We start from the raw sequence: 16,542 nt of genomic DNA on the forward strand, positions 1-16,542 counted from the left end.
TCTCTTTAGTAGCTTCCCCTGGATAGGTTGTTCTTCCCTGGATTTTCCTGGGTTTTTCCTCCACCAAATATTCTGGCTGCATTGTATAGCGTATAATGTGCTGAAAAATGGATTGAAACCCATAAAACAAACTTTTTGTTCCTTGAATGTTACCATAGACATTAACAATCTGTAGGTATTGTAGACAACATATGATTCTTGTATCCTTTGACAAGTTATTTTAATTAAACATGATCCTTTAAAAAGTCTTTTTTTTTTTCCACTAGACGATCAAGACCCCTGAAGTCTTTAGATGCTGCATGTATTTGTTGTGTACAGTGGCATACAGTCTATATTTGTTATAATATTTATTTAAGGGAGAGACTTTCCAGCATTATTTATATTTTCTTAACTGTGTTACCTTTTAAGATTATAATAAAATTAAGTTTAATTATTGATACAGGTTGCCTTGTGGACATTAGGTAGACTAGTGGAGAGTACAGGCTATGTGGTCGAGCCATACCAAAAATACCCCAGACTTCTGGAAGTGCTGTTAGATTTCTTGAAAACAGAACAGTCCACTGGGATCAGGAGGGAGGTAAAACATTATTCTGTATTCTTTAGTTAGTTTGCCCCAGGGAGAACAGCATATTAAACTCATAGATCATTGAAAGGTAGTTCTGTTTAAGAATTTTCCACATAATGGAGGAAAGCATGGATTTAGTTTCATTGTTGAATTTATTTTTATATTTTTTCTGTTTCAAAAACTTTCATTAGGTTGAGAAGTTTGCTCTTAAACAGTATACATTGAGTCAATAAAGTTAAGTTACATTTTTTAATCAACTCTTGTATAGGTAGTGAACCATAGAATGCCAGATGCAGTTCAAAGCACTGCAAAATTATTTCCCTTGCATGTGTTGCAAATAGCAAATTACTTCTTATGGCCATCATTAGCTCTTTTCATGGTAGTTATTGGTGCGCAGAAACTTGTCAAATGATGTTATATTGGCCATAACAGTTCATCAAAAGTTGTCTTTTTTTTTTAATGTTCCAAAACCTTAAGAATTTGTCCAATATTGTCACTAATGTTCTTGTCACTTTGTGGCTGTTCTGTCATAAATCTGGCAAATTTTAGAGAATTTTAGTAAAATGTCTTCTTTTTATTAAGTGTTGTATTCAGTGAAATGGCTTTTGATAAAATGTTGTGGAGCCAGTGGCCATAACATAGCAAGTGAATTTTGTCTTTATTGAATGCAATCCTTGACACGTAAAAGAGCTATTTAATTTATTCTTTTCTTATGAAAGTAGCACATACTTGAGAAATGTCTTCATTCACTGCTAGAATCATTGTATGATACAAAGCTATGGATGAATGGAAGTGACATTATACCCATAATAACATCTGTAGTGCATACCTTGTCTCACTTAACTAGGATTCTTGTATGGCTTTGTCATATGAGAGTCTGATTAATAGCTTTTTTTAACTAGAACTACAAAGACATAGCTTGCTATCTTGCAATTTATGTAGGCATACTTTCAGCTATCATTGAAGTCAAAATCATGTTTTACATTTTAAAGGATATCATTCAACATCACTTTGTAAACAGATGCAATAGGATTGTCTTAAGAAGTTATATATAACATCATCTAATCAGCGAATCAAATCAATTCTTAAGACGTTCAGAAAACCTCATTCTGTCATTACAAGGAAAAAAAAGACATTCTTGAGATTCTCAGCAGGGGTGCACATTTGACTTTCTTGAGCTTTTGCCTTCAGGGTTTAACCTTGGAGAATGGAGCTCAGTCTTATGGGCCTGGTGGTGTTTACCCAGACCTTGTTGATGCCAGTGCAACCATATCGGGGGTATTAATTTAAAGTTTTCACTGGATTGGCCTGGAAAATTTTCCTCAGTAATGAAACCATATCCATTTATCTTTGCCAGCTAATTAAAAAGCTTCATTGGAGCTATATGCACCTCATTTGTATGGTTATTCCATGGTTGTATGGTTATTCCATGGTTGTATGGTTCTTCCATGGTTGTATGGTTATTCTGTGGTTGTATGGTTATTCCATGGTTGTATGGTTATTCCATGGTTGTACTATTTCTTTGTTAGTAAGAAGTGGCTTGCTCTTCACATGAGGATCCTATCATTACATCGTTGATGGGTGACCAAGGTAACAGTTGGATGCTCTTTCATTTCTTCCTCCTTCAACATATTCTTCCAATGTAAATGTGATTCGGTAACATATTTGACTGGAAAGGACATTTCTATTCTAAATTATGTTTCTTCAAAAATACTTATACTTGTCTGATTTCATTGAATTTATTGCTTAAAACTTGATTGGCAGGATCAGGTAGCAAGCTTGTATACTTAGAGCCAGATCCATGTGATATGGCTACAACTGACTCAGTTTGTTGTTTGCTTTTGTGCAGTCACATTGGGTTTGGATCTGAAAGAAATTATTCACCAGTTTGGTCATTTATTTTAATTCTAGGTGATACGAGTATTGGGACTATTAGGGGCACTGGATCCCCACAAACACAAGATGAACTTGGGGCTGATCCAACAGGGAGAATCAGGAGCAGTTCTCAGCATGTCAGACCCCAAAACAGGACAGGATAGCTCACAACCAGGTAGGCAGATATACCCCTCAAAACCAAATATCTTTGGGACCAAATTTAATTTTCAATTTTTGAGAGAAATTTTGGTTACTGAAAGTATTAAAGACGTAAAAGCTAGGGTTTTATTAAAACGTTTAAAGCAATATTAGTTGAACAACTTGTATTCCTTCCAAATACAGTTTTTTCAATCTCCAACTGTACAGTATCCAAAGCAAGGCATGGACCTAGTTATTAAAGCATGGGTATTTGATTTTGTGAAGAGAAAAAGTTCTGTTGATCATTTGTACAAACGTCATCAATCATGATTCGACAATAAGCCAATATACTTTCTATCTCTATTGGCTGCTCATTCTATGCAAAGTAAAGTATTACTTAATGAAGAAAGATTTGTTTCAATAATGGAATGTCATGTGAATTGATCTGCATATATTTATTTTGCTTGTTCACTGCTATGAATGACCATTTCATAACAACAAATGAACACTGCCGACATTTATTTTAATACATTGTAACTACGACCACTTAAGTATGACTGCAGACAGTGCAGATTCCAATAATGCAACACTGTTATACATGGCTGCATCACAAAAACATAAAGAATACCTACCTTTATATAATCCTTTGAAGCTATGACTGTTTATGTAAAAAATTTAAACAATAGTCTAATCTGTAGATATGACTTCAAGGTAGCCTTTGTAAGCTGCAGTCTGTAAACCACACTGAAGTGTATGTCACTAACTGTCTTTATATCATCAGTGAATTAAACAGTTTGGATTTGTCTATAAATAAATTTATTTTTTTTCTGTCTTTTGACTTTATTCATTAATACATATAATTCAATATCCAGATGAAAACTGCTAATTCATACACAGCACGAGTAAGTGTTTAATAGTTAAACATGTAGTTCTTACGCTACCTTTGAAGTGAGTCTGAAATACAGACATGTCAAGCTAATTTATGGACAGGAGAATTAAATATTATCTTATTAATCTTGCAATTCATATGCTAACCTAAATGTACACATGATTGTCAAATATAATTCTAATTGTTTTATGATGTATATCTTTATTGCTATACAGAATTACTTTGAGATGAAAGAATTGCAATATTTTGAAATGAACTATGAAAAACCAATAAAATACATGTACATCAACTATGGATATTTTACCTTCTTAAACCTGCTGCATTTTGACCTTGAAAAATAATGGTAATCTTGTACAAACCTGTTATGAGAGACAATCTGTCTTGAGAGACTATATATATATATATATCAATGGCCTATGAAATGAAATTAGCTTAAAACCTATGTATTGTTTTGTTTTCAGAAAACACAAGTGAAATGCTGGCCAATATGAGTGCCTCCACAACATTGGAAGAGTTTTACCCAGCCATTGCCGTGGCAACACTGATGAGGATAATTCGTGACCCCACCCTTTCCCAGCACCACACGATGGTTGTCCAAGCCATTACCTTCATCTTCAAGAGTTTGGGAATGAAGTGTGTCTCCTACATCCAGCAAGTGATTCCTGCATACCTTACTGTTGTTCGGACTGCTGACCCTAACTTTAGGGAGGTGAGACTGGATAATTCTGTAGTTGATAAATTCCAGGAATTGATGTTTCATTGGCAGTTGGAAGGCTGAAATGGAGTTGGTACTTTCTATGTCATGACAATAACCTTTTTCAGTGTTGTTTTTTGTATGTAGGATGCCTCTGTCATATAATAGTATGTAGAGTTTTTTGGTATGGGAACCCTGCTTAATATTCATATTTCCTTACCACTAAATTCTATCATATGTCTGTATATAAAATAGAACTTGTTTTCAAAGCTAAAGAAAGTAATGCTTGAAGTGATTGTAATCTGGAAAATCACTTAGAATATATTAACACATTGAGATTAACTTTGATTGGCTTCATGTTTTAGACTTGTTCTGCAGAAGTTTTCGTTTGTAAAATTTTTACAGATATAAAATTTGAAACAAAAAATATAAAGTAAAAGATGTCTTATAAAGAATTTAAGTTATGCATGTTTTCTTATCCTGTGACAGCTGTTTTTTTTAGTCTGATAATTTCCTTGCCTTGCACTATCCTAGTGTCACTAACTTATGAACTTGACAATTTCAGTTTCTCTTCCAACAACTTGGAGTGATCGTTGCTATTGTAAAACAGCACATTAAGAACTACTTGGCTGACATTTTCAACCTTATAAAGGTGAGTCATCAAATTACCTCGTATTTTTGTCTCAACTCAAGTGTTGTTGTAGAAAGCAAAATTTAACCTTCATAATATCTTATGATTTTTCTATCATTGTTCATTTGTTCCTATATCTGTCTATCTTGCAGCAATGTTTCTGTTCACATTATTTAAATATCATAATTTGTCATAGTTTTTGCAAGCTCAGTAAATTAGCAACATACAGTTGTTACAGTTCGCTCGTTAGCAGTTAGAGTATTGTATAACTAAGCAGAGTTGAACATGAATAAAGTAACGGTAAATATGAATGCTGGATGTTTTTCCATGTTGTTTATTTTTAAAAATCTTAACATAATTTTTAAAAAAAAGAATCTGACATTGTGCTTATTTCAGATAAAATACATGAAATCTATTTAACAGGTTCAGTTGTTTGCTTTCAGTAGAATTTTTCAGTTTATTGTATATGAAATTGAGTACTCATGCTTGGCAATCTACACAATCATACTGGTATTCAAATTTTATTGTAGGAATATTGGACCCCAAATAGCACTATGCAGAACACCATAATACTGCTGGTGGAGCAGATAGTTGCAGCTCTAGGGACCGATTTTCGTATATACCTGCCACTGATTGTTCCGCAGATTCTGAAAGTCTTCATGCATGACACAAGTCATCACAGGGTCGTCACTGCAAAGGTCAGGAGGCAACTGGCAATATGTAAAGTTACATGTATTTGATTTTGACATGTAGCAGGTAGAGTGGCCTTGAAAAGTATCCCCTTCTTCAGGTTGATTCATTCATCATTCTGTCATCCATCCAACTATAAATAAATATTTGCATATTTATTGATTTAAAATGGTCTCTTAATAAAACATTTGCCTCAGTAGTATTTCAGATGATGATGCTTCTTTATTTTTTACCTTTTATAACTTAAGATAGTATTCTTACATCAGCACAGAACCTAAGAGATGTAATTCCAGATAAACATTGAATAAGATTGCATTGTCTTAAAAACAAATACATTTTTATTCTTCAGTTGTTGAATGCCCTGCAGTTGTTTGGAGCCAACCTGGATGATTACCTACATCTTCTTATCCCACCAGTTGTTAAATTATTTGATTCCACTGAGGTCCCTATTCCTGTCAGGAGGTAAGTGCAGTGATTCCACTGTGTTCCCTGTTCCTGTCAATAGGTAAATCACAATGATTCTTCTGAGGTACCTGTATCTGTGTGGAGGTAAGTATAATAATTCACTGAGGTCCCCCCTGTTCCTGTCAATAGGTAGATTGCAATGATTCCACTGAAGTCCCTGTATCTGTTTGGAGATAAGTACAATAATTCCACTGAGATCCCCCCCCCCCCCGTTCCTGTCAGTAGGTAGATTGCAATGATTCCACTGAGATCCCTGTATCTGTATGGAGATAAGTAAAATAATTCCACTGAGGTCCCTGTTCCTGTCATAAGTTAAGATTGTGCTCTACAGTTTCGTATTTTGCAGACTCTACCAATTTAATACAGCCCCAAAATTAGAAATGGAGACAGCAAAATCCATCCATTTGCCTGTCCATTGTGACGATTATGTAACAAGTTGACTTGTCCAATGTGTTTTCTTATACCTTTTCACACAGTATCATGCAAATACCTTCAGTTTGGTTACTGGAGGGTAGTGTACAAATATTTGCACCCTTCCATTAGACCTCAGTCTTGGCTTTAATACCTTCACCAGACTAGGACTGCATCATATCAAACTACAATACAGACAGTAGCAACATTCCTTAACAACATGCTACATAAACACTAGATAAGTTCAGTTTTTGTTCAAGATATGAACAATCTTCTCAACCATATTCATAGTTTTGGGTTGATAGTCAATGTGGATAAATCAGATCTTTGTTCCTTTCCAATACTTTGTTCATTATGGTATAGAGTTTCTAATCCATATGAACCTAAATCTTCCTTCTTCCAAATGCATTTGATATTATCATTCATGCATCAGAAAAGACTTTTGTTCTGCCATAATGACAATTTCAGCAAAGGAATTCCTCATCTCATCTGCCCAGTGCAGCAGTGGACTTCTTGTGTTATGGCCACCTTTACATAAGCCCTCTGCAGATGGCTTTTCTGGCACAATGGTTACATCATTAGATTGCGACAGTGACCAATATCCTGCTTTAGTGGCAAGACATAGAGTAGGTCATGGCAGGAATACCTTCAGACACCTCAAACCAGAAATGACAATTTGCACAGACACCAGCTTGCACATTTGGTGGCACACTTGCTACGAGACTTTGTCATTGTAAGTGGAATGTACTTATCGCAAACAAGGGGAGTTAATCAGAGTTACTTTCCTTGGTTTGTATGATATATATCAGAAAGACAATTTTTATCTTTCATGGAGGGCTGGACTCTACAGATAGTACAGAGTAATTTCAAGTGCTAATATGATTGGATAGTTATTTTTGAATAAACAATTCATCAAAAAAAATTCCTTTCACGAGTATAATTAGGAAGCACTTTATGAGGCAAATTTTATGTGCAATATTGAATGTTTCATCACATGCATTAATAGTAAACAAATTAGATATAATATTTCAGTTTACCATTCTCACACAGAAGAAAATGTAACATGCTTTCTGACAGGATAAACATCAGTTTGCAGTTTTAAATCTTTATGCATCAGTGGTCAAACTCATCTTTGATGGATTGGTTATGTCAGACTCCCACTGATGCATCACTGTTCAAACTCATTTTTGATGCATTTCATATGTTTAGACTGCCACTGCTGCATCACTGGTCAAACTCACTAGTCCAGCTCATCTTTGATGACACTAATAATTAAACTCAACCTGATGTGTCACTGATCAAACTCTTTTTTGATGCAGTTGCTAGGTCAGCCTCCCCCTGGTATGTCACCGGTGAAACATGTTTTTAATGTCATTGTTATATCTTGCTCCTCCTTACACATCAGTGATAAAACTCAATTTTGATGCTGTTATGTCAGACTCTGTGACATGACACTGGTAAAACTCATTTTTGATTTTTTTTACTCCATTGTTACATCAGACTCCCCTGAAACATCACTGGTAAAACTCATTTTTGACACCATTGTTATGTCAGACACCCCTTGATGCATCACTGGTAAAACTTATTTTGTGTTTGTATCATGATTCCCCTAATGCATCACTGGTAAAACTTGTTTTTGATGCCATTGTTATGTCATATGTCATCATTTCCCTGATGTGTCACTGGTAAATCTCATGTTTGATGCCACTGTTATGTCATGATTTCCTTGATGTGTCACTGGTAAAACTCATTTTGATGCCATTGTTGTCATGATTCCCCTGATGTGTCACTGGTAAAACCAATTTCTGATGCCATTTTTTTTCTCATGATTGCCCTGACATGTCACTTGTTAAACTCGTTTTACAACATTAAAATCATACAGCATTTTCATTTCAATTCTCAAATACAAGACTTGTTTTTTAATTGAAAGTCAGTATATTTTGTCATGCTAGCAAGGCTTGTCTCATCACATTTCCATCCTGCATCAAACTTTTTAATGGGAATCACTCAAAGGCCATATCCTTCATTTTGCATTTGTAGTTCATCACCAGACATGCTCCCAGGTTTGCTCAGGGTCTTTGACCAACTCAGGCATGAAAGGGTTTAAAACTCAGGGTCTTTGACCAACTCAGGCATGAAAGGGTTTGAAACTCAGAGGCTTTCTAGGTCAGATTTAAGGGAGAAGTTTGACTATCATTGAAACCAAAACAATACAAAATCACTTTTTATTCATATATTAGGCAACCAAATTTATTTTAAATTTTCTTTTCTCTATTAATCAGAGTGGCTCTGGAAACCATCGATCGCTTGACTGATTCACTGGACTTTACAGATTTTGCATCGCGCATCATCCACCCTCTGGTTCGAGTACTGGACACAACCACAGAACTTCAGCACACAGCAATGGATACTTTGTGTGCCCTGGTCATGCAGCTGAATCAGAAGTACATAATTTTCATCCCAATGGTCAATCGAGTGATGACCAAATACAAGATCACTCACCAGAGATACAGTATCCTCATGTCTAAGATTGCTAAGGTGAGATATCACTTAGAAACTAACATATAAAAGTATTTCATCAAATGATCATCTCAGATAGGAATGCCATGCTGTGTATATGTTCTTATGATGTGCAAGTAGTGAGATATTGAGGAGTTTGAACAGATACCTCACACAAATAACTGGGGCCCTGAGTGGCCGAGTGGTCTAAAGCGCTCACCATTATGGATCACTGCCATCTCACCTCTATCTGCGTGGGTTCGAGTATTGGGTTTGGTCAATGTGGGTATGTGAGAAAGCTTACCAGTAGCTTCTCGTGGGTTGGTAGTTCTTTCTGGGGTTTTCCCGGGTTCTTTCTTCACCATTTATATGGGCTGCCATGTATAGCCTATCTTGTGCTGAAAAATGGCATTAAACCCTACAACAACAACATCACCAATAACTTGTACATAAAGTTTCCATAGGTGTCTTGTTAGGGAAGGAGTGTTACCTTGTCTGTCTGTCTTTCAGTCCCTCTGAGAGGATTTTGTCTTGCCTAATAAGCAGTATCATTGTCTAATAGTTTGTACACAGAGTTGAAACTTTGTACACAGAGTTGAAACTTTTACATGATGGAATTGTTAACTAAAATATAAAAAATCAATTTTTGACAAATCTGTCAGAATATTACAAAAGATTTTCTTGTCCTGCAAAATATTGTTTGGTAAATCTTTTCTGTTGTTGTTGAAGTAAACCATAATTGACCATCAGGCACACCAGTAAAATATTAATTTGTTGTTTTTTGACAGGGCTCTACTCTTGCAGAAGAAGAGGAAGATCCTATAATTGGCAAGCACCGCAAAAACAAAGGAAAAGCCATTGAGTCAGGCGAGGCCACTGTTGAAACAGGCATTATCAAGAAACTTCATGTCAGTTATATCAACCTACAGAAGGTAAGAATAGTGTGTTGTGCTTGACTGCTGCAATAATTGACTTATATTGATTTAAACAGGGGAACACCAAAGGTGGGGGTGATTTATTTATTACAGCTTACACTGGTACAATACTAGTTTGTTGTACAGTAAAACCTGCCTTGAAAGACCACTGTTTAGGGAGTTGATCTGTAATGAAAGAACACATTTTTATGGCCATGTATGATGGAGTTGGCAGATCCCTATAGTATTCACGGTATCAGTCCATTCACGAGCCTGCCCATCTGTCTGTCTGACAGTCTGGCCATGAACATTTAGGTTTCCAGAAGATAACATTCCTGGGAATAGTTGGATATTAACTAAATCTGGCATGCAGCTTTATATTTAAGATCTCAAGAAACATTTTATTTTCAGACCTGTGTATCACCATCTGGAGGAGTTATGGTGTCTGATTTCCTGTCCTCCTAATTTGTGCAGTTTACCTGGACATTATTTACTTTAGTTTCTGCTATGTTACTGTAGTTAGGATCATTGAATTTCAACCTATTTCGGCTTCTTTATTGTGATAAAATCTTGAATAAGATTAATTTCTGGCTTTTAGAGGAGTTATGGCCCCTTATCACCAATACTCCTGACATTGGTTTCTGGAGTATGTGAATGTTTTTATTTTGTTGTGGTAACAAGATGGTACCATTTTCTAACTTGTTGCACCCTTTTTTTGCGAAATATTTTCAAGTTTTAAATGAAACTGTCTTTGATTAAAATGACTTTAGGGCTGTTCCAGTAAAACATACATGGGACCCAGGAAAGGCACTTCTGATGTAGGGCACTCACCCATAGATGCAATTTAGAATTTTCTTACCTGTGAAATCCAAGCACCTTGGCATATATTTTTCAAAACTGCCTTCCCTGGGTGCCATATATGTTTAAATGGAACAGCCCTTAATTTTTCACTTTACTTTTAGTATCATTTACACTGTAATATGAATAGTTTATGATCCAAGTTTCAAAGTGTGTGGTCAGTTAAAAATATCTTGACATTGGTACCCCCAGAATCGATGGTCATATCAACATAGGGGTTTTGCTAAAAGGCTTCTGATGATGTTTAGTTGGTCCTAGATGAAAAGGGAACCGATCGCACATTCAGTATAGCTGCCACAATGGCCAGCTTGAATTTTTATTTATTGCTACTCTTCCTGAATGGAATGAGGTTTTTACTGAATGACTTCTTATGATCTCTCGGTGGTCCTAAATGAAAATTTTGTTATTCAGAGATCCAGTATTGATAACACAGTGACCATCTTCAGAGCTTTGAAATCACTACTCCAGAATGAACATCATCATTAAGGTATGGTATACATAATATATACAATATACCTGTCAACCATAGGAGGAACATACACTGTACAGTGTATTTGCACACAGCAAAATAGGAACAACATTTACGGTATAGTGTATTTACTCATTGCAACACACTTTATAAATGCCCAATTGTGGATTCTTTGGAATCACATTTAAATGATTAAACATTTACATTTTTTAGGCTTTGGGGGCTGGCAGGAGGGAATCAAAGGAAGACTGGATGGAATGGCTAAGGAGGCTGAGCATTGAGCTCCTGAAAGAGTCCCCCTCTCCTGCCCTTAGGTCATGCTGGGCACTGGCCCAGACATATAACCCACTAGCAAGGTATGCCTTTTTATCTCTCTGTCCTTGAGAGGATTGTATACTAAGCATTTGAAAAATCCCAGGTCTTGAGTTCTTAGATCATACAGAGACCTTGCTCAGACATACAGTCCAGTAAGACGGATTATATACTAGGCTCTTGAAAGTTTCCAGGTCTTGAATTCTTAGATCATACAGGGACCTTAAAATCCCCCCTCTCAAGCAACACCACCACCTCCCCCCATTTGCCATCAGGATTCAGTCTGAGATTGAGCATGACTGGGTCTCTTCATGACTATTCCTTAGTATTTCCCATGATCAGAAGAGGGGTACCATTTTTGCCCAGCACTGATACAAATTAGTTCCCAAGCAACAACAGATGAGATAATATATCCATAAAATTTCATTAAAAGTGGTATAATAAATGGGCAACAGAAACAAAAATCTTGTTTTGTTCATTCTTTTGTAACATCATTTCAGGGACCTATTCAATGCAGCCTTTGTCTCCTGCTGGACAGAATTGACAGAAACTCAACAGGATGAGTTGATCAGCAGTCTGGAGCAGGCCCTGACCTCCCAAGAACTTCCAGAGATAACTCAAACACTGCTAAATTTAGCCGAGTTTATGGAGCACTGTGACAAGGTATGGTGACTTTTTAAAGCAAAATGTGTCAGTGGCTCATCTTGAAGCAGTAGGTCGCCTTTTGAGCTGGAGTACCATATATACTTGCTTATAAAGTGAATCCAACTGCAAATAACATAGCCCCTGATCGGCCATTCCATAATGCACCACAGATCAGGGTCCGTTTTGCTAGTTCTATTGATTTGACCAGATTTGAAAAAAAAGAAGAGCTGGGAAACTCTAAATCTGCCAAGTTAACAAATGAATTTAAAACAATAGGTAATGGATATAGGGATTGGGAGGAGGGGGTTCAAAGACTAACATTATAAGAATTGGATTCAAAGTCCTACAATGTAAGATGCCAAACTGATATTTATGATGTGGGGTAGGTGGGAGATCTGCTACACGCCCTTCGTAACCATTAGTCTCAGTGTATTGTACTGTTTGAATCTTGGACCCCCATCACTACTATCATTTAAAAATAGTCTTAATTTCATTTGTAAGTAGCCCCTGTAGGTAACCTAAACTGTTAATTAACACGAAAATAGATTTAAAGATACGAAAATTGGTTACTCACTTGTCTACACAATAACGATTCACATTTCACAATGAACTCTTGATAGCAGCAAATCCAAGATCGCCTATCATTGGTAGAACTTTTTGTTTGATATTGGTGTAGATATTGTGTTGCAGATAGAGAAGTCCCTGTTCTATAAATAGCTACGTAGCAAACGCCTCAACAATAATTCATACACTTAAACAGGCTCTTAAACTGAATGGGAAATATCTTTTAAAAAAAATTATAAATAATTGCAATTATAAGAGTTCAACATTGTTTTTTCTGAGTTTATCGTGGTATAAACTGTCAGATGCTGACTTACACAGCTTACATAACACCCTTCAGACATTATTTGCTGTGTGATTCAGCAACTGACAGTTTATACCACAATAAATTCAGAAAAAACAACATTAAACTCTTAAATGAAGAACCAGGAAAAATCCAAGAAATCACAGGCTGAGAAGAAATGCAAGTTTTCTCACATACCCATACTGGCCAAGCCTGCAGCTTGAATGCACACAAAGGTGAGATGTCAGTGATCTGTATAGGTTGGCACCTTACACGACTAGGCCATCCAGGGCCTTAAATTGAGTTTGTCAACATGTATCCCAGCACTACCTTGCTTTGTCCCACCTACCTCCCAAAATGTGTGCACCAGGTGTCAGATCACGGAGCTTAGGAATTGGCCCAGACCAAATTTAGTTGCATATTTAAATTCGTATTTTCATGTCCAATAACTATTTGGTTGTAGGCTCTTTTAACCTTGATAGTTTCCAAGTTATGATCCCCAGTTTAAGTCCACAGGTGGTAGGGATGAATCCTTGTCAGTTTCATGTATAATTTTGTCTTTTCATGCCCAATAAGTGTATAAATGGATATAGGTAGAGTGGGGATTTCAATAGTTTCTCAGTTGTGACCCGGTTTTGATCAATGAGTCAAAGTTATATGCCTCTGGCACATGATCCGGAGGTTGCATTCAGATATGATTACATTTGGGTCAGTTATGATAACAAACTAATTCTCTTACATGTTAGTTTCATAATTTGGAAGTTATTTTAAATTTACTTAAAACAGCCCTACCCATTAGCCTCACCCCAGTTGTGGTGCACATCTACTAAATGCACTGATTCACACAATAGCATAAAATTGTGTCACTGCTGAACACAGAATAGTTCATAAGGCATCATTATTATCAATGTCACAGGTTTGATATCATTGAAACAAATGCAACAGAGTTATTAAGATCGTGACACACGTCACTTTAATGTAATACAATTAAGTATTCTCAGTTAAACTAAGTAGAGCAGTGTGATGTTTGGCATTGTGATGGCCATGAGTTTGTCTGACACTGGTAATTATTGCTGGTTACCATCACTGTAATCACTGCCTATGAAGGCAGATAGAAGTTAAAAACTGAGGTTAAAATCTGCAAATTTTACTGCTGATCAAATAATAGACAGTGCTGGTTTTCCTTGCCAGCAAAGACTTAACATTATTGCCAGACTTGGCAAAACATTCTGATAGCATTGTTTACATGTTTACCAGCACAAACTTAACATTATTGACAGACCTGCCAAAACATTCTGATAACATTTACAAGCTTACCAGCACAAACTTAACATTATTGACAGACTTGCCAAAACATTCTGATAACACTGTTTACAAGCTTACAAGCACAAACTAAACATTATTGACAGACCTGCCAAAACATTCTGATAACACTGTTTACAGGCTGCCAGTACAAACTTAACATTATTGACAGACTTGCCAAAACATTCTGATAACATTGTTTACAAGCTTAAAAGCACACACTTAACAGTATTGACAGACTTGCCAAAACATTCTGATAACATTGTTTACAGGCTTGCCAGCACAGACTTCTTACATTTCTGATTGCTTGCCAGCACAGACTTCCAACATTTCTGATTTCTTGCCAGCACAGACTTACAACATTGCTGATTGCTTGCCAGCACAGACTTCCAACATTTCTGATTGCTTGCCAGCACAGACCGTTAACATTATTGATAGGCTTGCCAGCATAGACTGCTAACATTTCTGATTGCTTGCCAGCACCAGCTGCTAACTTTTCTGATTGCTTGCCAGCATAGACTTCCAACATTTCTGATTGCTTGCTGGCACAGACAGCTAACATCATTCACAGGTTTGCCAACAGTATGTTTGAGTAAACAAATATGTCTGTAGTCATAATTCATTTGAAACAGTTGTGGGTGATCTTTGTCCACCTGCTTAGTCTAAGTGACCATCAACATCAACTGTTATTTCTTATGACAGCTCTGATATGTGTACAGTCTAATTGTTGATATTTCAGGGGCCCCTTCCCCTAGATACCTCCCTGTTGGGTCAGAGAGCAATGAGATGTCGAGCCTATGCTAAGGCTCTGCATTACATAGAAGAGGAATTCCACCGAGGGGCCACAACTGAAGTACTGGAGTCACTTATTAGGTAATTTCTGGATTTGACTAATATGAAAACAAAAATTTGTCATAGATTATCAGTTTTGGGGATTTCATGGTTATTACAAACCACTGATTTAAAGATTATAAGAACAATGATTCTTCCACGGAAGCAGTAGTTTACAAATTTAAGTACCAGTCAAAATGTATATTTTTCCAAAAGCCATGAAAAGAAATGAATTCACAGTAAGTGACTGTCTAGATATTTTATTTAGTTCATTATGCTCCACCATGACAGTGATGTGGAGTATAGTGTTTCCCTGGCCCATTCTTGTCTCTCCGATTATCATGCCTTGGTGGTCCATTCTTTTTTCTCTAATTATCATGCCTTGGTTAACCCTAGTCCATTTTTTGTATCTGTAATTATCATGCCTTTGTTAACCCTAGTCCATTCTTTTCTCTCTGATTATCTTGTCCTGGTTAATCCTAGTCCATTCTTTTCTTTTTGATTATCATGCCTTGGTTAGCCCTAGTCCATTTTTTTCTCTCTAATTACCATGCCTTGGTTAACCCTCTTCCATTCTTTTCTCTCTAATTATCATGTCTTGGTTAACCCTAGTCCGTTCTTTTCTCTCTGATTATTATGCCTTGGTTAACCCAGGTATGTATGGGGTGTCCGGGGAGGGTAGCACCTTTGGTTGGGGGAGGCAATCATACTCCTTCGTTGGTAGTTCGTCCACCTTTGGTCCCCACTTGGCACTCAGCTCTCACTTGTGGCTCCAAGAAGCTGTGGCATGCACAGCGGCCACATCCCAGAAAATAGCCTCGACTGGCTGGCTAAACCAGGCTGAGGGTAGCCGATGGGTCTTAAACCCTCTGTGGGTTAGCCTTTGTCTACCTAGCATGTGAAGACTGGATTCAGCAGCCTGTGTGGAGGAACCACGAGCTGGTCAGTGGGCAGAAAGGTGATTCCCAGCAAAGCACTATGGATCGCTAAGAGCTTGACGAGACACATAGGACATCCTAGTCATCCACTGCACTCAACTCCATCTCCGGCCATCTTGACTTTGTCATGCTGCTGGACTCAGATGGTTTTGGGTTTGGGAGGGAGGGCGATGAACTGCGCAACTCTTCCTCACTTAAAACAAAGTTGCTGCGCAAGTCACTTTTGTCATCCACCCAAACCATTTCATCTTTCAGAGACGGAGATGATGGAGTTGGCATCAGGTACTGTACAAATGGAAAATTGTTCAAACCCAGGAGACTTCAAGCAGAAACCAAGGTTATCATAGACACCATCAGGGAATTCTTATTTGCTGATGACTACACCCTCAATGCTGGCTCAGAAGCCGACCTGCAACACAGTGTTGACAAATTCTCCAACTTCTGCACCAGCTTTGGTCTCACCATTAGTATCAAGAAGACTGAAGTCCTGCATCAGCCGGCCCCTGGAAAGACCTATGTTTAGCCCAACATCACCATAAATGGCCAAAAACTCAACGTAGTGAACCACTTCA

At 37.0% G+C, this 16,542-nt stretch overlaps 1 protein-coding gene across 2 annotated transcripts in view; it reads left to right on the forward strand.

Annotated features, from left to right (window-relative positions):
• Positions 1-16,542, forward strand: part of LOC149781363 (serine/threonine-protein kinase mTOR-like) — a 165,860-nt gene that overhangs the window by 55,325 nt on the left and 93,993 nt on the right. For both annotated transcript variants that reach the window (XM_089935452.1, XM_089935453.1), the window contains exons 20-30: positions 443-577; positions 2,477-2,615; positions 3,929-4,176; positions 4,727-4,813; positions 5,323-5,490; positions 5,832-5,944; positions 8,641-8,896; positions 9,646-9,789; positions 11,312-11,454; positions 11,911-12,073; positions 14,941-15,074. In XM_089935452.1, coding sequence (XP_089791578.1) covers positions 443-577; positions 2,477-2,615; positions 3,929-4,176; positions 4,727-4,813; positions 5,323-5,490; positions 5,832-5,944; positions 8,641-8,896; positions 9,646-9,789; positions 11,312-11,454; positions 11,911-12,073; positions 14,941-15,074 — 1,730 coding nt within the window. The remainder of the gene's footprint in view (positions 1-442; positions 578-2,476; positions 2,616-3,928; positions 4,177-4,726; positions 4,814-5,322; positions 5,491-5,831; positions 5,945-8,640; positions 8,897-9,645; positions 9,790-11,311; positions 11,455-11,910; positions 12,074-14,940; positions 15,075-16,542) is intronic.

Source organism: Sinohyriopsis cumingii, chromosome 15 (assembly GCF_028554795.1).
Source record: "Sinohyriopsis cumingii isolate HCF-2022 chromosome 15, ASM2855479v2, whole genome shotgun sequence".
Classification (NCBI taxonomy): Eukaryota; Metazoa; Mollusca; class Bivalvia; order Unionida; family Unionidae; genus Sinohyriopsis; species Sinohyriopsis cumingii.